Genomic DNA, 22,228 nt, shown 5'->3' with positions numbered 1-22,228 from the left:
GCTTATCCACTTTTATCTTAGTTACAGAACTAGGAAAATAGATACTGTGAGACGTGGTAGTTTCACTGTCTTGGTTCAGCTGGCCCAGTGGCGGATCCAGAATTTTCATTCAGGGTGTTCGGAAAAAAAGAAGAAGCTAAATATACACTGTAATTTTTTGCCGAGGGTGTTCAAAAGTTAATATATGCACATAAACACAGAAAATTTACCCTATATATACACTGTAATTTTTTGCCGAGGGTGTTCGGGTGAACACCCTTGACAACACGTAGATCCGCCCCTGTCAGCTGCTGTTACCAAATGTTGGCACTCTAACAAACCACGATATCTGGATTAAATTTCAATATCCAAGATAATATTGGCAATTGCTGATGTTATATTACCTTGAACTGGCGATGTGTAGAAATCTTGTCAATTATTTCTTCGTCTTTTAGCGACGTTTGGTACAACCGGGTATGTGAATTGAGATAGTATTTCAACTGTTCTATTTATCTAGTTGATGTAGAGGTGGCACGTTATCGATTACCTTCATGAATTCATTTCTAAGTCCAGACTTGTATCTTTAACTTCTAGATATTGGATGAGGCTGCTGTACAGAAGGTCTTCTTGAAGTCCCTTGATAACTATATCAAGTGGTGCAACTATTTGGACACCCCACCTTTTTGGAGCAAGTAAGGTTTTACGTCCAGTGTGTTTTGAGCTTGCGATGTAAAATTATTTCGTCTTAATGCAGTGAGAATTGCTAGAATTTTTCTACTTGCACAAATCCTTTCATCTTAACATAGCCGATAACTATCATTGACACTGTTGGTTTTCTGCTTTGAGTGTCTGATTCTTTGCTTCTGGTTTTGCAGTTTGGATGCAGTTAGCAAGGAGAAGAAGTTGTTATTCATTTCTTTGTATTTCTTAATCTGGGGTGAAGCTGCTAACATCCGATTCATTCCGGAATGCTTGTGCTACATATTTCATCATGTAGGTCAATTTGGTGTGCCTTTTGTCTCTTGACCATTTGTGAAGTCTTGCTGCTAAGTTATTGACTCATGTACTTTCAAATTCCATAGAGTATACATCCTTTCGATTTTATGATCTCCATTTCCTGTGTTTTTTTCTTGTGATAATGGAAGTACTCCCGGGTTGGCCTGTCAGTATGTTCTAAGTTTGTTTCTTAAGTGTAATTTCCCCTTCATCTCGAGGGTGTTCTCTTTGGTGGGAGGGTATGCGGGACTATGGGCTAAGAGGGTGAGCTATAGATTTTTTAAAAATGAAAAAGGGCAAAGGCGGAAAGAGAAGCAATTATTGTGATTACGTCATCCCAAGTTTTTTATTCTTACTTTTGCTTTGTTGGGAACAATCAATTTCATGACAGATGGGAAGGGAGCTGGAGGAGATACTACGACAACAGGTTGCAGCGCCAGCTAAGAGCTGCATGTCTGATAATGGCGTGTCATTTCTTGATCAAGTTATACGCCCTGTTTATGATGCCATTGCGGCGGTATGTTTTTTGTTTCTTCCCCTATTTTAGTCTACTTTTCTGTCTCTAAAATGTAATTGACAGACACTCATACATGTAAACTTTTCCTAAATATGTATCTGCATACATCTGCATACTCGAACTTGTCAAACCTGTTTTTGATTTTGATAATTACTATTATAATATGTGGTGACATTGTCATCGGTATCAGTGTTTTAAAAGGCGGGGGCGTAAGGCGGGACGTTTTATGTATGCCTCGGTGAGGCGTAAGCCCCATGCGTATTTAATTTTAGTATTTTATAAAATAATATAATTATAATAAACATTTTTAAATAGGTAAAATTACATTAAAAAAATTATAAATAAATGAAATCTCTCTCTCCCTATATGTATGTGTGCTTGATCCTCACAAGAAACTAATTAAAGTAATCCATTATACGCCACTTACAACTTGTAAATATATATAACATAATTTTACAAATATAAACAATACAATGAAATAAAAGCTATTATGTGTCAAACATCTTAACTTTGAAACAATGAAAAAAACACAATTTCTTAAAACAATATTACTATCATATTATTCATTTTATCTCCCTATAAGAAAATAATCAATAAACTTTATCAGTATTATAATTAAAATGCAACTCCTTCATGAAATAAAAATAAAATTACTTTCAAATAGCGAAATAATAAACTATGATAATTTTGATACATAGGACAAAAGACCAATGACAAGTGAAAATGTATCATTCAACTATGTATTTTTAAAAGAGATATTAAGTGATACTCAACCTCACGATGTTCTCAAATACTAAATATGCAATATTACGACTTGATATTGGAGTTAAACCCAATCTTCTTATTTCTATAGATGTAAACGGTTAAGTATCATCCATCTGTTAAAGAATTATGAGGGTCAACGATTTTAATTAAGGAATTTAACATATAATTTGTGTAAAAAGTGTTAGGCGAGCCCCGAGCGTTAGGTGTTAGGCGTGTTAGGGCGTAAAATCAGGCGTTTTGAGTGTAAGCCTCACAGGGGCTCCGTTTTGAGTGTAAGCCTCACAGGAACTAAGCCCTGCACGTGAGCCCCGAGGCGTTTTGCCATTGCCTTGCCCCAAGGCGAGCCCTGGGCCGAGCCTTGAAACTGCCTTTTAAAACACTGATCGGTATACATATAAAGGCCTCTCAGATTCTTTTCGACATATATTGCTCTTCTTAAATCTCAATTGACATGCTAATGGTTGATTTGTGGTACTACGTGTTTTGTCGGGTTACACTTACCAAGAGCCTCGTAGATTTGTGGTGCAACGTGTTTTGTCAGATTATTACCTTCATCATCTTTTCCTTATATACGTGACTGGCTGTGACGTTTTGTCATCCCTACTTACTTTTACCCATCTTTGTGAATTGGTTAAAACCATCACCTATCTTTACTACAACAAGCGCAGTTCTTTCCGTTTCCACTAGTTTATTTTTCCTTTCTTTTTTCGCTATTAGAGGATACTGTTGGAATCACCTACCTTTACTACAACAAGCGCAGTTCTTTCCGTTTCCACTAGTTTATTTTTCCTTTTCTTTTTTCGCTATTAGAGGATACTGTTGGAACACACTATAAGTCTTCAGATTTGATCTTTCACCAGGTTAAGTTGCTTTTTACTCTTTCCATCTGTATGTTGAAGAGTCTAATCAATAAGCATTTTCAGGAACAACACATCTATAGTGCTGACATATCATGTTTGTGAGCTTCATATTACTATGGAATGCTTAAGAGACTTAAATATTCCCTCCTGTAGATTAACATCTAGAACCAGCTAAATATTAACCTTCAATATTCATGATCTTAGTCTTGTTTTCCTTCTTTTCCCTGCTGGAATTGTGGGCGTTGGAGGTGTGGAAGGGCTGATAGTGATATGCAAAATCCATGGGCTTTGGGATGCTTATTAATTTGTTAGCTTACAGGAGGCTGGAAACAATGAGAATGGCCGAGCACCGCATTCTGCTTGGAGAAACTATGATGATTTTAATGAGTATTTCTGGTAAGCTTTATTCCCAAGGGTGTAGGACTCCCATTGCTTCAACTTTCTCATCGACCCTTCTACTGCTCTGCAGGTCCCGTCATTGCTTCAAGCTTGGCTGGCCATGGCGGACGAATTGTTCTTTCTTTCTGAAGCCAACACGCAGATCAAAGGTTTGAGATTTTCTCTTGGTAGCATTATGCATGTTAAACAGTGATATGTGTTTTTATTAGATATTGCTGTAGGTATGCTTGTATAATTTTTCAGGTTATAACATGAAAATAAAGAGCTTCCTGTCCACTATTTGTAATTGTAGTATACATTCTGCTGCAAAGAAATGTAGGTTGTATTTCTTGAAAGGAAGTAAGTGGAAATATTGCTCCAGAAGGGTATTTGTACTAAGGATGGTAGATTCATTTGTAAGCCCCACAATGTGGTTGGTTAAATTGCCTATTATGAGAGCTTATGCAACCTTTCACTGAAAAGGAATATTCTTAAAACCCAAAACGACCCCCCCCCCCCCCCCCCCCCCCCCCCCACACCACACACACACACACACACACACACACACACACAAACACCTTCCTTTTTGTGGGGAACCGTAGTGTCCGGGCCAACTTGCACGCAACTCGATTAATTCCACAGGGTACCTGCTACCTTCCATCAGAATAGGTACGAGGTAACTCTATCTACCAAGGCTTGGACAGATGAGAAGAAATCACCTAGTGATTTTGCCTCTGTTGGGATTTGAACATAAACCCCTTCTTTAAGAGGGAGATTCCATATGTTTGATGTTTGTTCGGATAGCCCGTTTATTCTTTCTGAAAGGCAGTTTTTCTGTTTCCATGTGTAGTATCTTTTATCGTAATCTTCAAATGAGGGTGTATTTGCATAATTTTTCATTATCCTTTTAGATTTATGGGTGCCCAACAATAGTTGATCTTAGATCTAGGTGGCCAGGGATTAGGGTCCGTTTGGACATGATTTCGAATCATGATTTGAAGTTGAAATTTTGTTTGGACATGCAATGTGGATTTCTTATTTTGTACTTTTTTTTCATAACATGAAAACCCCACAATTTGCGAAAACTATTAAAACTTCCGCTACTCTTATACAATCTTACCAAATGAGCAAGCCATAGTTCATAAACAAGGTATCAGAATATCCTAAGGCGTCACATTAATAAATAGCATATGTCCAGGTTCCTTTTATAAATAAATGCTTGCAATGACATGCTATTACAAACTTCCAGATACACATAATTTTACAAAGATCCACTGGTCCAAAAAACAAAAAATAGTAGTAATTAGCTATTGTTTAATATAAACCTTCCACATGGTATGAACAATTTCTTCACGTCGAGCATGAGTCAATTTTTGCAAATTTATAATAATGGGTTTTTTTTACAAAATATAAACTTGGTGGTCACGTTTTACATTTTAAAAAAATTGAAATCACAAATTGGAATTTGAAATCCTACTTTTTGGAGAATTGGGGATTGGATATTTGAAATGAAGTTGAAGTTTTGTGTAGATTTCATAAAAAATTGCCGATTTCAAATCAAAATTTGATATTGGGGTCCCAAATCCTATGGCCAAACGCCTCCTTAGTATCAGTAGACATAAAGCATGTGTCCTCTACTGTTTTTCATACGTATTTCCCGTCTCTAGTGTGAAACATATTTTTAATATTAATATAGTTCGAAACATAGTTCTCTTGTAGCTTGCTAATTTCTGTTTTATAGTTTTCTTGGGTTCAAATTTTTTAGCTTGTGATTACCTTTTTCTATCTGTTACAGAACATTCTTAAAACTGGAGGTGGCAAGCGCAGGGGAAAAACTTCTTTTGTTGAGCACCGGACTTTTCTCCATCTTTATCACAGTTTTCATCGCCTTTGGATGTTTCTTTTCATGTTTTTTCAGGTCTGCTACTCGTCACTGATACCGATGATATGTCCTCTTTTCTCTTAATCTGCGGTTTCTTGTGATTTTTTAGGTTACTTCGTCCCATCCTTTATTTGTTTTAGGATTAAGAATGCATTTTATCAACTTCTTCCTTTGCTTTTTCTTGTGGATCTTTGTTATGTTGTGAGCAGTTATCTTACTCACTTTGCTTTGTTTATGAGAGCAAGGAATTTAAGTTTGCTCTACTTCAGTTTGATTGCTTGATATGGGGTGTTGTTTCTTGGCATTTATTTTCTTTCAAGAGATTATCTTCAGTGCCTATTTCCTCCTAACTCAGTTTGTTTGCCGCTCTTTTCCCATATCCACAGGGACTGACCATCCTTGCTTTCAATAATGGGCGATTCAATTCTAAAACACTGAGGGAAGTTTTGAGTCTTGGACCTACGTATGTTGTGATGAAGTTTATTGAGAGTATGTTTCTCTGGCTTCTCTGTTCTCCAAGGGTGCTCCTTATTTATGAGTATTGAACTCTAACTGTAGCTGACGCATTTACCTATTGTAGGTGTTCTGGATGTTATCATGATGTATGGTGCATACTCTACATCAAGACACGTAGCTGTCAGTCGGATTTTCCTTCGTTTTGCTTGGTTCAGCGTAGCTTCTGTGTTCATATGTTTCCTTTACGTGTATGTTGCTTCTTTTTCTTTATGGGCTGCACAAAGTTTCTTACTTTGATTCTTCTCCTTTTTCGTTCTTTTTCTTCTTTTGTGGCAATCCACCCCTTTGTATTCAGGAATAATGTGTGCTCATGTTTTCTGTGACAGGAAGGCGCTTGAAGACAATAGCAACCAAAATTCCAACTCAACTGTCTTCAGACTTTATGTTGTTGTTCTTGCAATCTATGCTGGAATTCATTTTTTTGTCAGCTTTCTGCTGCGGTTTCCAGCTTGTCATCGTTTGACAAATCGATGTGATAGTTGGTCTGTGGTCCGTTTCATCAAGTGGATGCACCAGGTTTCACTTTTTTTTTTTTTTTTTCACTTTTTTTTAAATCAGATTTTCTTGAAGGATGATCACTCTTTGGTGCCCTTTGTGTGAGATGTTCAATCAGTAATTTTCTATCCGTTTTTTGTCTGAAGGAACACTATTATGTTGGTCGGGGCATGTATGAGAGAACCACTGACTTCATCAAGTAATCTTTTTATCTTTGCTGCCTTCTGTATAAATCCTATGTTGTGTTTATGTTCTTTCTAACGATGTGGAGTTCTCATTTTCCCACAACAACAAAATCTTTAGAGAGAGAGAAATGAAGAACAAAGGATCTGTCATCGGTTACTTCCATTTTTTATGCTGAATGTACTTTTAGCTTAAGCAAGACAAACTTAATCTTTCTGAATCAGGGTAGCCATCTGAATGGTACCAACACTTCTGCTTTTATGTAGGGTTGTGAATTATAAAATTATCTCAATGTTTCACTTGTAGCTAATTTTGGCCCTTGACGTTCATGAATCTGACTAGGGATCATTTGTTTCTTTGTTATATGAGCTAATTTTGTATGTAGCTTGGCAGTCCATTAGTTCCTTTTACTCTTGTGATTGCGAGAATTAATGCATGACCTTCCTATCACTTCAGTGTTTTCCACTCCAATCCCCTGGGTGAGAGTTCTATTTTTGTTATCCAGTTTCAGAGAACTTTTGCTTGTATAATTATATGCCTTTCCATTTTATGCATTTGTTACGATCAGGCGGCCTCTCATTTATGCAACTAGACTCCTTCGTGATGCGACTCTTGGTTGTTAGTCAGAATGCTGTGGTCTAGTTATTATTCTCCATGTTGCTTGGTTGATGATAACTATTTAGCTGATTTATCCAGTTAATCAGCCAGTGCTGAAATCTCATCTGAGAAATTTCATTGGTGTAGGTATATGATTTTTTGGCTTGTTGTCCTGGGAGCAAAATTTGCTTTTGCATATTTTCTACTGGTATGTGTCAGTTTGTATTTTGACATTGATCAATAGCTTTTCTTGGTGATTTATTGATTTAGCTTTGGTTCCATGTTGCAGATTAGGCCGTTGGTGAAGCCGACAAGACAGATAGTGGATATGGATATTGTGCAGTATTCTTGGCACGATTTTGTTTCTAAAAGTAGGTCTCGCTGTTGTTGCATGAGTTTATGGTTGAATTGAAATTCTTTCTAGAATCTTTGTTGATTTCAGTATTTATGTATATACTAATATCCTTTGCCATCACTGTGCTGTGGTCAAGGTTTATTGAGAGTATCATATCTGAATCTCCATTTCCATTAAATGCAAGTTACTCTTTTGACAGATAACCATAATGCACTTACAGTTGCAAGCCTATGGACACCAGTTTTTCTTGTAAGTTTTAATCTCTTCTGTTGTTTAAAGGCAGATCAGATATTGTGCTTTCATATTGTTGGTGTAATAACATCTGGTACACTTTTAATTGTATATTTTTCTTAGGCAGTAGATTAGGTATTTCTGCACCTAGCAGTGGAATCCTCATATCTAAGAGCCCGTTTGGATTGGCTTATAAGTTGCTTATAAGCTGTTTTCAGCTTTTTTGAGTGTTTGGCTGGCCAGCTTAAAGTCATTTTGTGCTTAAAATAAGCTCAAAAAATAATTGGGCCCATTTGACTTAGCTTATCTAAAGCAGCTTATAAGCTGTTTTCAGCTTATAAGCCAAAAAAATAAGTTAGACTACCCCAACTTATTTTTTTTAGCTTATAAGCTGCAAACAGCTTATAGGCATAAGCCCATCCAAACAGCCTCTAAAACTGCAATTATCTTGTTAACTCTCTGCTTCTTTCAATATTGCTTAATGTGTTTCTTCTCATTGAACTTGCAAAAAAGAAGTTGGTAACTTATTAAAGTTAAAAAAAAGGGAGAGGTTGGATGTAAGCTTGTTTGTTTCAGATAATACATTTGTGCGCGCAGGTTTGTAGTTGTTGCTCATGATTTTTATTTTCAGTTGCAATTCACATAGTATTCATGTCCGCCATAGTTGGTTGTCTAACTGCTTTGGTTTTGGACACCTATAGGGAAGGTGGTAGTATCTTCTTGTTAAGAGGATGTTAATGGAAAATCATATGAGGGCCAATAGCCACAATCTGAATCGACTAACCAAATTAGCCTTGTGATTTTTAGATAATGAGAAATTCCACAAGTATGCTTTCTCATATACTTGTTAGAAATGGGTAAGCAATGCTAGTTTATACTGTAGTTTCGACATTTGTTTGGGTTCCTCAGTGGCTCATTGGTTTTGTCCACCAATAGGAAAGGTGGTATATTCGTTTGGCATGAGAACAGGTAAGTATGCCAGTAATTGGAAATATTTGTCCATCTTTGGTGAATAAAGCATGAGGTGCTAATCATGACAGTAGATTTTTGGAGTGCTCTTGTAAATATGGTTTCAGTAAAACCTATGTACTGTTTTGCTCATTATGGAATCTAGATACAGTTACCAGTTTCAAAAAAAGAAGAAGCATGAGGTGCTAATCTTTCGGCTTGATTGTCAATCCTCAGGTGTTTTTTCCCCTTGTATAGGTAGTTCTTTTGAGCCGAGGGTCTTTCGGAAACAGCCGTCCTACCTTGGTAGGAGTCAGGTCTGCGTACACTCTACCCTCCCCAGACCTCACGTTGTGGGATTTCACTGGGTTGTTGTTGTTGTTGTTGTTGTTGTATAGGTAGTTCTTTTGATTGTGGACTTTTTAGGAGGCTAAAATTGCATCCTGCCAATGCTGGGTGAAGTTGCATGTGGTATGTTGGGGTTGAGCGCCAATAGGACACGCTAGACTTTCTTTGGTTGATTATTGGAATTTGTATTCTCAGATGAATTTGATGTTTTTGGATGTACCAGTCTAATTGCAGAGAATTCTTGTGAAGGGGATGTACATGCAACTAAATTAGATGACTAAATGTACTGCCAAAATTTAATCTTCCTCCTCTCAAACTATGTCTAACAAAGATGAATACTCGCACTAGTGCACTCTATGTTCCTTTTACATCACTTTCCGCCTAGTGATTCATGGATCTTGCTTTTTGAATTTTTGAGCTTTTGTGACATAAATGGCCTGTGTTGGTCATATGACTTCTTTGCACTTACGATTGGTCACTGCTTATTGCCAATTGGTAATCAATCAGATAATGTTGTGGGTGCAAAGGTGCTTGTTGAATAGCTTTTATATCATCATCTCATTGTTGTATTATTTAATGCAGATCTACCTGTTCGACACTCATCTATTTTACACTGTTATATCGGCTGTATGGGGCTTTCTTCTAGGAGCACGAGATCGCCTTGGGGAGGTAAGCAGTTTTTTATTTATATATTGTGTTTATAATTCGCATTTGTAATGAATGGGACAATTCAAATCTCTGGTTTATTGTAAGACCATATGTGGATCACTCCAGATGCCAGCCTCTAACAATATTTTGACGATGATATTCAGATAAGATCACTGGATGCTATGCATAAACTTTTTGAGAGATTTCCTGAGGCTTTTATGGATAGTCTTCACGTGCCTCTTAGAAACAGGTGTCTTCATTTATTTTCCGCAATTAATCATTTATGAATGACCAAGTTAATTGATTCACATATCTTTTTCTCATTGGGTCTAAATGCCTATCTGTTTTGTAGGGCTTCACTCCTGTCTTCTGGCCGGGTGAGTTTATTGATTTTCCATTTCGCATTGATATTTGTCTTTACTGATGTCTGATGTGGCACTTGGTTAAGTTACTGTTTTATAAGTGGACAACTGCTCGTGTGCTGAATTTGCAACAGTTGCAATTAGTATCCTGTTAGCTTTGCTGACCTTTTTAGTGGTACTTTTACTGTATACTTTTTTAGGTTAAGTTATACTCCCCTCAATCTCTTTTGGAGGTTTTGATCAAGGGTTACAGGGATGGTTCGAAAATATACCGACGAAATCTCACCAAATATTTGACATTTGCCAAAGCTGCTTTGCCTTCTAATCAATTAAATAGTGCAACTTAATGTTTGTCTTTATGTCACAGACTGAAGCTTCTTTTTCGCTTTTGATGTATAAAATTACTTAAACGGAGTTTTCTGATATTGTGCAAAATACGTTGACAAAGTGTCTGTTTCTGGATTCTTCTTTGTCTTATATTTTATGGTTAGCCAAAGCAGGGGTATTATGATTTTACATTTTACTTCATCGTATGCTTAGAAATATGTATTATGGAGTTCGCCCCCAGTGTGGTTAAGTGGTAAGGAGGCAGCGCGTGAAGTGCGGCTTAGGTGCACATAACGAGCTTGAATGTTGTCATTGAGTGAAGCCTAATATTTAAGTGGGAGTAGAGGGTACAGGGGGCGGGTCCATACTCCCCCGAGTTTAACACTAGCGAGCACAATTGGGGTGGGCTAGCCAACTTGAAAAGGATTTTCTGGGTTATTTTGGAAAAATTTCCCTTGGAGCTTTTCTTGTAAACTATCTTCCGTGCTAGTTTATTCAAAGGTTTGTATTTTGTTTTTTAATTATATATTGTTGTAAAAAGCAGGTTTTGGAAAGAAACAAAGCTGATGCTGCTCGATTTGCACCTTTCTGGAATGAAATTGTCAAGAACTTGAGGGAAGAAGACTGCATTACTAATTTGTGAGTGACTGTCGTTTGTTATTTCACTTCTATTTGCTACTTAGTAAATTGATATCTTCAACCTCTTACATTTTGATGGATGGATTATCATATTTCAGGGAGATGGAACAGCTTTTGATGCCTAGGAATTCTGGGAGTCTGCCCTTAGTTCAGTGGCCTCTTTTCCTATTAGCTAGCAAGGTTGACCAGTTGTTACAGTGCTGACAGTTCCTTTTGTTTTCTTTTTTCCTAATATAAACTGTGATCTATGCTGGTAACTGTCATGTCGAAGGCTGTATATCTTTACATTTATGCTGAATGTGCAGATATTTCTTGCTAAAGATATAGCTGTGGAGAGTAAAGACTCACAAGATGAGTTATACGATAGGATTTCAAGGGACGATTACATGAAATATGCGGTTGAAGAGTGCTATTACGCCATCAAGTTTATTCTTACATCCATATTAGATGATGAAGGAAAGAAGTGGTAAGATTTCAAACTAGTCAGAGTCACTCTGTTTATAATGAACTCACGCAAGTAACTGTTAGTTACAGTTATGCATAGTCAGTTTATATTCTTTGCTTTGTTTACTATGTTAGGGTTAAACGAATAGATGAGGACATTCGTGGGAGCATAACTGAAAGGAATATTAATGTGGACGTTGAACTGAATAAGCTGCCACTGGTGATTCAGAAAGTAACTGCACTAATGGGAATACTGGTAAATGTTCTTTCAAGTTTTATAACTATTATACTGATGATACATAAGGTCTACTGTGTTCCTTTGGGATTTCCTATTAGCCGGTGTCTTTTCCATCACCAACACTGGGGAGTAGATCGTATTGAACTTTTGCTAGGACTAAGTTTGAAAATCAGTGATCTGCTTTGGTGATATCTAAGAGGCGTGCGAAGCTCTTGTTACTTTTCCTGACAGATTTAGCAAATATATTCCCTTAGAAATGGTCCAAAGACTCAAATCAAAGGGTCTCCCCTTGCGCATGGTCTGTGACCTTCCGAGTCTCTGCTGCTCTCACCAAGTCCTACCTCTGCACGCCAGTCCCCTCATCCCCGTGTGGGCACCCTATTTCTTCATTGTAGTTAAGATGAAATTAATGAGTTTCCAACACTCCCATATCCACATGTTCATGGTATGCTTTGTCATACTTGGTTTACGGGGCATGCATGAAGGCCTTTCAATAGGTGATGCATATTTCTTTTATTCCATATCAGGAAACTGCAAACATGCAATATGTTTCCATATTGTCTTCTTTGGGTCCATTGTTAGGTGACCTTTTATTTCAGTTGAGAGGTTCCTCTTTCATTGTCAGTTTTTAAAAGGACTGAGTGGATATTTATCTTTCTGCCTTTCTGCTTATGAACTGTTGAAATACTTTCACGTAGAAAAAGGAGCACACACCAGAGCTTGAAACTGGGGCTGTAAAAGCTATTCAAGATCTGTATGATGTTCTGCGACTTGATGTACTTCGCTTCAACATGAGGTACTTTGGATAACTTATCATATTTCTGGGATTATTATACTCTGAGTCGGGTGCATAATTACTATGATGTCATTTTAGAGAACACCTTGACACATGGAACATGTTGTCAAAAGCAAGGAATGAAGGCCGGTTGTTCTCAAAGTTAAAGTGGCCGAGAGATGCTGAGTTGGTAGGCTTGCATCTGGTTTCCTTTTCCGTTCTGTTAGTTTTTTTCTGCCACCTCTCTGCTCCTTTTTCTTTGAGTTCACTCTAAGGTTCCTAAAAATGCACAAAAATTATGCAGAAGGAACTGATTAATAGACTTTATTCTCTCATAACTTCTAAAGAATCTTCTGCCAACATACCCAAGAATCTTGAGGCTAGGCGTCGGTTAGAGTTTTTTACCAATTCACTTTTCATGGAGATGCCTTTAGCAAGACCTGTCCGTGAGATGTTATCCTTCAGGTATGTTCTTTCACATTGCTATTGTTTATATTACCATCTTCAGACCCGTTGTGTGATAAATTTCTACTCTTGCAGTGTGTTCACCCCATATTATTCAGAAACCGTTCTTTACAGCATGTCAGAACTCCTTAAGAAAAATGAAGATGGAATTTCTATTCTGTTTTACCTCCAGAAGATTTATCCAGGTAATCTCTGTTTTTTTGTGCAAAGCTGTAAGCAGAAATAGAGGGTATTTTCCATTCGCATCAATTGATCTTATTTCTCTGCTTTTCATTTAACTGACGGAATACAATTTTATGCTGAGCTTTTAAACTGTTAATATAACTCATTACTTTTGATGACAAAAGCGATGTTGCTCTTTTCCTCCTTTCTAATTAATTGGCAGTGAACTGATTGGCTTTTACAATTTTGTTCTTAGTGTCCTAATTTTTTTTGTGGTTCTTAGTGTTCAACACACATATCTTCCTATAGTATTTTAAGGTCAACTTTAAGATTGCTAATTCTGAGATAAAATGTGAATTGTATCAAGCTCCAAAATGTTAAGATTTAATTGACTTGCATCCTTTCCTAGGTAAATGCGTATTTACGGTCTTTTATGTCCTGCAATGTTGAGTTAGATTGAAGCTATATTAGTCGGTAATCTTGATAGCTTTTGTTTGTCGGGATCAACACTTTTGGTGGTATATTTTAGGCCATGTAAGAAATTATATAGAAGGATAAAAGCATGATCTAATGGTCTTTGTCCAAGAAATTTTTTCTTTGAATTTTTTGGGTGAAACACATGGTACATGACTCTGGTCTCTGTGTCCTTTGCTGTGTAGGCTATGCATTTTATTGATGGCTCTCCTTTTCTTTTCTGATTTGTCAGTGTAGATGGTGTCTTAAATGATGGAAATTGACATTCAACCTAATATCCAAAATATGTCTTATTGATTCTATCCTCTTTCCATTGAGGATCTGGGTTTCTGGCGGGGATGCTGTGTGAGATGCTGACTCTTGAACACTCGTATTTGCTTATTTGTTGTTTGCCTATGTCCTTCCTGAAACATGCTCCTTTGGTTCTTAGATCTTGGAAACTATAGTATCCCGTGTTATTATCTTTGGAAACAGAGAAGAAGACAAAAACTGATTGTTGGTGACGTGTATTGAGAATGTTGTAATCAAACGTCTTCAATTAATCATCTATAGCTAATTGTAGGTCTACATCTGATTAGTTGGAGACATGTATTTAGAAACAGCCTCTCTGCCTCACACAGGCAGGGTTAAGGTCTGCGTACATCTCACCCTCCCCATACCCCACTTGTGGGATCACACTGTCTATGTTGTTGTTGTTGTTGTTGTCGTCTTCAGGAGGCTTTTAAGTGTCTAAAACCATAGGTAGTTTTCTTCGTACGTGTTGTCTTTGTTTGAACACTAGTTTTTTGTTGCAGTTCTGACTGTTTCTTGATTAGTCATCTCATTGTCTTGAGAAACTACATTTGAACGTAAGTCTCCTCTTTGTTGTCGTTTCACTGAGGAAAAAGAAATTGTTGAATGCAGATGAATGGAAAAACTTTCTTGCTCGAATTGGTCGTGATGAGAACATCTCAGAGAACGAACTTAATGATAATCCAAATGACATTCTTGAACTTAGGTTCTGGGCTTCATACCGTGGGCAAACGTTGGCCAGAACTGGTACTTCTTATTTCTCTGTTCTCTTCTATAATTTTCAGTATATGCTATATCCTTCAATGTTTAATACCTACACTTCTGACTTGAGGAATGACGTCGAGGCGTTACATCAAATTGATTCCTTACCTGATTTAGGTTTGGGATAGATCATGTATGTTTCCTTTGGACTAAAAATGTCAAGGGTCAAGCTGTCTACTTGCCTGTCTTACTCTTTGTGAGACTTCTATTTTGATGCTACTGCTACGACAACTCCGCATCAATCCCAAACTAGTGTATCATGTGGATTCAACACGGAATGACAAGTTTTACGTTGGCTGGACCCACTTTTCACTGGTCAATGGAATCTTTATACTCAAAATCCGGGCTCGTGTAGTCATTTATTTGGCACCACTCAAGGGGTGGGGGGAACTTCCAGGGGATTCCCTCCACTGCAACCCTCCTTCTTTATCCGGGTTTAAGTCCGACAATGTAAGCAAGCTCACATAGGCGGAGTTACAAATCCCAAGCTCACTTGTAGTTTGATACATAAGATAAAAAACTAGTATCGTATATTACTCGCACAAATCTCCAGAATTCAAATTCATGAAAGATTTTCAGGATAAATATTAAACCCTACACCTTCCAAACCCCCTTTCAGCCACAAACTGCTGATTCTCCTTTCTAATGTTAGGGCGCTATCTTTTAAATCGATACTTTGGCCAAAAAATGATTACATCTATCAGTTTTGTTGATGGAAAGTTCTTCGTAGCCACAACCAGAAATGGGAAGAAAGTAGGGTTGCCATTGCCTGTTCTTCTCTTATTTGCTATTCCGAGCAAAAAAAAAAAAAAAAAAAAAAAAAAAACCCTAAACCCAGGATAATGGTAAAAGTCTATTCTGGATTTTTTTTTGAGCTAATAACTTTTAAGACGTTTCAACCTTTTAAGTGGTTTTGATTTAGATTACACCCATTTTAACATTTGCATGACTAATAGCAGTCACTCAATTATCTAAATTTAGACAAGTTGGACAGGTTACACTTATACATTAACGGATCAAAATTGGCATCCTTAATTGACACTTCCCTACTCTAAGAACAAGTTAAATTGGCAATCACTAAATTGACAATCACTAAACCTAAAAAAAAAAGAAGAAGAAGTAGGAAGAACGTGTAATAGTTAAAAGAAGCAAGAAATAGTTTCCCCTTTTTTCAACTAAGATGTGTATTTCCACCTTTCCAAAGGAGGGAATGTTTAACCTATACTTTGTCTTATTGTGGCACTCGAAACAAAAGATATTAAGAAACATGCGGAGTGTATTAACTTGCAGTTGATTTTAGATGGAAGTCTTTTTACCAAAATCTTTCTGCAAAGGCATGGATGACAGAGTCAAAATACAAGTTATGTGAATTATACTAGACATTCAAGATGATTGGAACAAATTGTTCAACAGAAAGGATAAACTGTAGGTGTTTCACGAAGTGTGAGTTTAAGATGATCCTGTTTGGTTTTATCTGGTAAAAAAAGAGTGATCTTGCTTGAGGGATGTATGACTTGACATGATTAGTACAAGAGATATCTTGAACATATATTTACTTTGAAAAACAGAAGACTTAAATTTCTGATAAAGTATGCAAAGGGAGAGGGCTGGTTTTTTTTTTTTTTTTGAAGTTCAAAGTTAAACTTTCTGTGTCTTGTGATGGAAAAGTTGATGGATGGGCTGCTGAGGCAGACTTTTAGGAGTGGAAGTTCAGGATGCTAGGTACTGAAACGTGTATTAGAAAAGATCAAATGCTCTAAAACTGGTAATCGATGGTAAACGATTATTAAAAATGTATATAGGTACTTACTAAGTAATATCCCTTTTGCATGCTTGTGCTAGGTAGGTTCTCATGCTTTCCTTTCCTGGATAAAGTTGCATACCTGCTTGTTTTCCTTATAAATTTCTTTCCTTTACACAACCCTTCTGGAGTTTTGCAGTTCGTGGAATGATGTACTACAGGAAAGCACTAATGCTTCAATCATATTTGGAAGGGATGATAACTGGAGGTTTGCTTTTCTGAAAACCCCCCAAAAAACAAATGATTTAGTTGATTAGCTTTTCCTTCACCAGTTCTCATCTTCTGTACTTTGTTAGATACTGAAGCAGGAATTACACCAAGTGAAACTACGGATCCTCAAGGATTTGACTTGTCTCCTGAATCAAGAGCACAGGCAGATCTGAAATTTACATATGTTGTCACTTGCCAGATATACGGAAAACAGAAAGAAGAGCAAAAACCTGAGGCTGCAGATATTGCATTGCTAATGCAAAGGTGATACTTTTTCATTTAGATTTTAATGAATGTAAGGATAGATTTTGTTTTTCCCTTTATCAAAAAAAAAAAAAAAAAAAAAAAATGAACAAGAAGAATAGGATATTCTGTTTTAGAGCTGACGTCAGAACCTCTTAGCTGACTTTGGGATCGACTTCCGTTGTAGAAATGAGGCTCTTCGTGTTGCTTTCATTGATGAGGTTGAAACTCTTAAAGACGGGGGGAATAAAGAATATATCTCAAAGCTTGTAAAAGCTGACATCAACGGCAAAGATAAGGTGCCATCCTTTCTGCTTAAGGCGTCCATGTCATTTCCATTATGCTTCTTCTTTTTAGTCGTTACTTAAAAATTCGTTCTATTTGTTTTAGCATGTAATATGCGTAAGAACAGTGCAAAAATATGCAACTATTTGTGCTTTGGAGTTCAGGAAGTTAGTAAAAAATTGCATCAGCTCTTTAGAATTTGGAGCATAGTCTGAATGGAGCTGGGCCTGCTCTAGTAGTGTTGTTTAGTGAGTTCTTTTCCTGTTAGGATTTTGCTATATTTCCAATTACCTTAGCTTGTGTTGAGGTTCTAAAACATCAACGTGGGGAAATGAGGCTGTGTTGTAGCTCAAACCAAAAAATTCCTACTTACATGGGAAAAGGACGTAAATGGTTTTATAAGTTGGGACCTGGAGTTAATTAGTCCTAGAGGTCCTTTTTTTGGTTATTGCAACTTTCAACACCCCTAGATGGAGTATATCCCAGCCTTATCTGTCCAGTTCTTTAAGTTGTCTAATGAAAAAAAATGGTTCTTTTAAGTATTGCCTTGGACCTATTCGACTCATGTTATTCCAAACAGTAAAAAGAGTTGAGGAAATGTACAAGCTGGACTCAAGTGGGCAACAAAAGTGGGCTAAAATGAAATATCATGGGCTACGTGCAACATTTACTTGATCCAAAAATGAAAAAGGTGCTACATTTGCAAAGAATTAAATGGAAGTTGCCTTGGACACTGTATAAGCTTTACCTCTAGAGTCCTTCATCACCTACGGTCCACGGGGATATTCCTCCTTTGAAGGTGATTTTTGGATTCTAAACCAAACAAATTTGATGTTAGTAGGAGAAGGGAAGCAAAATGAATTGATTGCAGGGTCATTAGCACTTAAGCATAAAAGTCATGTCTTTTTGGACCAAGTGTTCTAGGGCTAGCTTTGTGCTTTATTTTATAAGGTTTTTTTTTTTTTTAAAAAAAAAAAAACTGGATCAGACAATCGCAATGTTGATTATGATATATGGAGATAGAGTAATGATTGATTAACAAACAATAGCATAAGAATATGAAGTACAATAGTAAGAATTTGCTACGACTGTAGTCTTTTTTATTCTTATTATAAAACCATCAAAAGTAAGATGAGAGGTGCTATCTTCTGATTGGTTCTTTCCTCAGCCATTTGCAGGAATTTTATGTAGAGTAATATAAGATACTGAATTATTATTTGAGAAGATATCGTTTTCAGTGGTCGGCTTTTTGCCTTGTACATTCAAAATTGTAACACTTGTACTTGTTTTTTTTTTTTTTTTTGCTTCTACATGAGTGCAGGAAATCTACTCGATTAAATTGCCTGGAGATCCTAAACTTGGTGAAGGAAAACCTGAAAATCAAAATCATGCAATTATCTTTACTCGTGGAAATGCAGTGCAAACAATTGACATGAATCAGGTAGCCAAGAATCTAATGTTCTGTTGGCTGTGTTAGTCTGTACTATATATCTAATGAATATAACAACATGCAAATGGCCCTTTTTTGAGCTCCTTTGGCATGCAATAAATAGGTGATGAGAAAAACACCATAGTGAAGAATGGTGATGAAATGAAGTGTAGAATTCTTTTAATAGATCTATAGAATTATCCTGTTAGCAACTCTTTGAAGTAAATGGTTCAGCCCTTTGTCAACATCTGGGAACCATTTAATTATCTAACCTCATTTTTCTTCATTATATACATATTGATAAGAAATAAGCCTTGGACCTAACTCCACCCCAAAAGCTAGCTCATGAGGTGAGGATTGCCCGAGACCATATAGGGAGACCAAGTTTCGCATCCCATATCGATGTGGGTATCCAACATCCCCGCACGCCTAGGCTTTCCAACTTGAGAGTGAACAGTATAATATCTGGCCCAACATCGGGTAAACAAAGTATCAGGCTGGGTATGGCTCTGATACCGAGTCCCAACAATACAATGAAAATCAATCAGAACACTTGCTGGGAACTGGGAGACCTCGCCGGAAAAGGTGACTGCCTGGATGTGTGATTTTTGAATGAGGCGACCCGACTGTGTGAAGAGAGTGGCCAAAAAGACCACACGCGTCGGCTCATGATGCTGGAAGGTAGGTGCTGGTGGAAGCGCCTGAGGCGCGTGAGGCACTTTCCGGTAGTGGGCTTGATTAGGCTGGTTTGCATAATTGAGAGGTGTCTCCCAGTGGTACTGGTTTGTGCATAGTACTGATTGACGAACTTGTTGGATAGTGACAGACTAGCAGGAAAAATTGCAGGACGGCGAAGCATCTCTCTCATATAATAATGATAGCAAGTCCCCAATTCACTACCGATGTAGGAATCTAACACATTTCCTATGCCCTTCCAAAGGCAAGGAGGGGTATAAGCATCTTGGACACAATCTGAGTGTTTAAGCTTCTCTCTCTGAGGGGTCTCTGCCCTTCCGTCTGCTCGCCTCTCCATATCCCATTCTTGGTAATCTAGTGTGCCCCCAATCGGTCCTCCTTCCCCTTTACCCAATCCATATTCTCCTACTTCAGCACCTTGGACCAGTTATTTTTTATCCTTTTATTTATTAATGAGGATTCTAGCTGATCCCAACTATCTTCATCCAGGTGTTTTGTATTTACTTGAGTTCAGTCGCTTCTAATTACTCTTTACAGTTCCAATAAGAAAATTTATCTTTTCTGTTGACTATTTGAGTAATTCATTGTTATAATAACATCTTTATTTTATACATGTATTTATGGGATCAGCTTTTAGTATCACCTCCATATAGTCCCTCTATCTTGGTATTTGTCCTTATGATATTCTCGCTTAATTTTTCCATTCGTACTATTTTGTTAGTGTTATAGTTTTGTTTTATTTTATTTTCTTTTGCAACTTGATTGCACATCGATACTGAGATGTTGCATACTTGCAAGCGAGCCTTCTTTTCTCTTCATTCTTTTTCTTATTCTGTATGTTTTTTGAGTTGCTGCTCTTAGCCTTTATAGGTTTTACGAATCACGGATAAGCAAACAAACCTTTCATCATTGATTGTTAGAGTCGAATTACATATTCATATCCCCAATAACAGAATATGTGTGACTCCATTTCTGTTGATATACTCCATCTTACCTTGACCTATCACTTTGTCTTGATCCACCACAGGATAATTATTTTGAAGAGGCTCTGAAGGTGAGAAATCTTCTCGAGGAGTTTTTCCGTGATTATGGCATTCATCCTCCGACAATTCTTGGTGTTAGGGAGCATGTGTTCACTGGCAGGTAATTTTGGACCTAATGAATATTCTTATGTCTGTATTTCTTAAACAGTCGTCTCATATGGGTTTATGTGTTTCAGTGTTTCTTCGTTGGCATCCTTCATGTCTAACCAAGAAGGTAGCTTTGTGACAATGGGCCAGCGCGTTCTGGCAAATCCTTTGAAGTGAGTGCACATATTTTACTATGATATTTTTATTGCAAATGGAGTCATTTTGTGACAGATTATGAAATTCTTCAGAGTTCGTATGCACTATGGACATCCAGACGTCTTTGACAGAGTTTTCCATATTACTCGAGGTGGTATCAGCAAAGCCTCACGTGTGATTAATATCAGTGAAGACATCTTTGCAGGTAACCAGTTTGCTCCCTAGCACTGCACCAGCATGGGTGCTGCGCGTCTCCACTTTACATCCACTTGGTTAGAAGCTTTCTCATATAAGAGGATATCCCCTAGATTAATATACATTACTATAGACTATAGGTTCAAATGATTTTTCTCTGCTGCTAGCATGTCCCCTTGTGTCTTCTTCAATTTAGACTGCATCCTGTACTTCTAGTTCATTTCTCTAAAATCTACAACCTGCTACTGACATGAAAAAGTCAGTGACCTAATAATCTGCTGCGTGTATAAAAAGTTATGCAATGTCCTCGTTATGAGCTTAGCTTTTATTGTATCATGACTATGAGTAATAGTCTGTTTAACTAAGATTTTGTGAAACTAGAAGTGCTTTTATTTCTTTTATAAGAAAAGATATTTACTTTGACGAGTTAAGGTGTCTGGACAAGTTTCTGAAAAAATGATATCTTTCGAGTAGCAGTAGATTGATTTCTGTTGTGTGGAAGAAACTGAAGTGTAGCTTTTCCTTGAAAGCATGATCATAAGCTGCTTTAAAAATTTCCAGAACAAATGAGTTTTTTACCAAAAATTTACTCTTAGAAAATTATGCCATAATACAAACAAAAATAACCTTATGCATTGTCGATAATCCATCTACGACCAAAGACGCATAAACCTGCTTTCTCTATTTTTTTAATTTGAAGAACTTGATTAAAGTCTCTCATAATAAATTTTTCAGATCACTATTTGGAAAGATTGGCCAAAAGGCACATCTCAAAATTAGCAGCCAAACAGTAAATGAACTTAAATTTTTTAAATACTCAGTTTTCAAGTGTAAATGCAGGGTTTAATTCAACTCTACGGCAGGGAAATATTACTCACCATGAGTACATCCAGGTAACTTTTTTCCAGCGGTTCTGTCTTTGAATACATATGATTGCAGTGCCTAAACTAAGACCATGCAGGTCGGCAAGGGGCGAGATGTCGGACTCAATCAGATTGCACTGTTTGAAGGCAAAGTTGCTGGTGGTAATGGTGAACAAGTTCTAAGTAGAGATATTTACAGGCTTGGGCAGCTGTTTGATTTCTTCAGAATGTTATCATTCTACTTTACAACTGTCGGATACTACTTCTGCACAATGGTAGCACTTCACATTCTAATGCTATAAGTCGCTGTTGTTACTTATGATCTCTTAGAGTTTATTGCATGAGGTTCATTCTGGGTTGCACTTATATATATATATATATATATATATATATGCTTGTTGCAGCTATCACCTCCAGGTATATGATGATAATTCTGACAGATCCTTTTAACTTTTGTGCAGTTGACAGTGCTTAGTCTTTACGCTTTTCTCTATGGCAAGGCATATTTGGTAAGTACCGACAAGTTTTAACTTTTAGGTACTTATGGTACACGTTATAACTCCAGATGTTTAAGCTATTATAG

At 37.0% G+C, this 22,228-nt stretch overlaps 1 protein-coding gene across 2 annotated transcripts in view; it reads left to right on the top strand.

Annotated features, from left to right (window-relative positions):
* Positions 1-22,228, top strand: part of LOC132032758 (callose synthase 9) — a 41,533-nt gene that overhangs the window by 14,147 nt on the left and 5,158 nt on the right. Inside the window, exons 9-43 of one of the 2 annotated variants that reach the window (XM_059422462.1) lie at positions 574-671; positions 855-972; positions 1,367-1,492; positions 3,437-3,513; positions 3,587-3,665; positions 5,291-5,413; positions 5,764-5,866; positions 5,958-6,081; positions 6,220-6,409; positions 6,535-6,587; positions 7,316-7,376; positions 7,458-7,539; positions 7,723-7,772; positions 9,633-9,719; positions 9,863-9,948; positions 10,051-10,075; positions 10,932-11,026; positions 11,125-11,206; positions 11,332-11,492; positions 11,606-11,726; positions 12,407-12,504; positions 12,583-12,673; positions 12,788-12,948; positions 13,024-13,133; positions 14,488-14,622; positions 16,578-16,646; positions 16,735-16,912; positions 17,079-17,190; positions 18,498-18,617; positions 20,329-20,444; positions 20,521-20,604; positions 20,680-20,792; positions 21,623-21,675; positions 21,744-21,920; positions 22,107-22,154. In XM_059422462.1, the coding sequence (XP_059278445.1) occupies positions 574-671; positions 855-972; positions 1,367-1,492; positions 3,437-3,513; positions 3,587-3,665; positions 5,291-5,413; positions 5,764-5,866; positions 5,958-6,081; positions 6,220-6,409; positions 6,535-6,587; positions 7,316-7,376; positions 7,458-7,539; positions 7,723-7,772; positions 9,633-9,719; positions 9,863-9,948; positions 10,051-10,075; positions 10,932-11,026; positions 11,125-11,206; positions 11,332-11,492; positions 11,606-11,726; positions 12,407-12,504; positions 12,583-12,673; positions 12,788-12,948; positions 13,024-13,133; positions 14,488-14,622; positions 16,578-16,646; positions 16,735-16,912; positions 17,079-17,190; positions 18,498-18,617; positions 20,329-20,444; positions 20,521-20,604; positions 20,680-20,792; positions 21,623-21,675; positions 21,744-21,920; positions 22,107-22,154 (3,606 nt within the window). Of the gene's footprint in view, positions 1-573; positions 672-854; positions 973-1,366; positions 1,493-3,436; positions 3,514-3,586; positions 3,666-5,290; positions 5,414-5,763; positions 5,867-5,957; positions 6,082-6,219; positions 6,410-6,534; positions 6,588-7,315; positions 7,377-7,457; positions 7,540-7,722; positions 7,773-9,632; positions 9,720-9,862; positions 9,949-10,050; positions 10,076-10,931; positions 11,027-11,124; positions 11,207-11,331; positions 11,493-11,605; positions 11,727-12,406; positions 12,505-12,582; positions 12,674-12,787; positions 13,134-14,487; positions 14,623-16,577; positions 16,647-16,734; positions 16,913-17,078; positions 17,191-18,497; positions 18,618-20,328; positions 20,445-20,520; positions 20,605-20,679; positions 20,793-21,622; positions 21,676-21,743; positions 21,921-22,106; positions 22,155-22,228 lie in introns of both variants that reach the window. The other variant, XM_059422461.1, reaches the window with a different exon arrangement.

The sequence above is a fragment of the Lycium ferocissimum genome, chromosome 10, assembly GCF_029784015.1.
Source record: "Lycium ferocissimum isolate CSIRO_LF1 chromosome 10, AGI_CSIRO_Lferr_CH_V1, whole genome shotgun sequence".
Taxonomy (NCBI): Eukaryota; Viridiplantae; Streptophyta; class Magnoliopsida; order Solanales; family Solanaceae; genus Lycium; species Lycium ferocissimum.
Note: the sequence above shows the minus strand (reverse complement) of the source record. Positions and strands in the feature narration are given on the sequence as shown.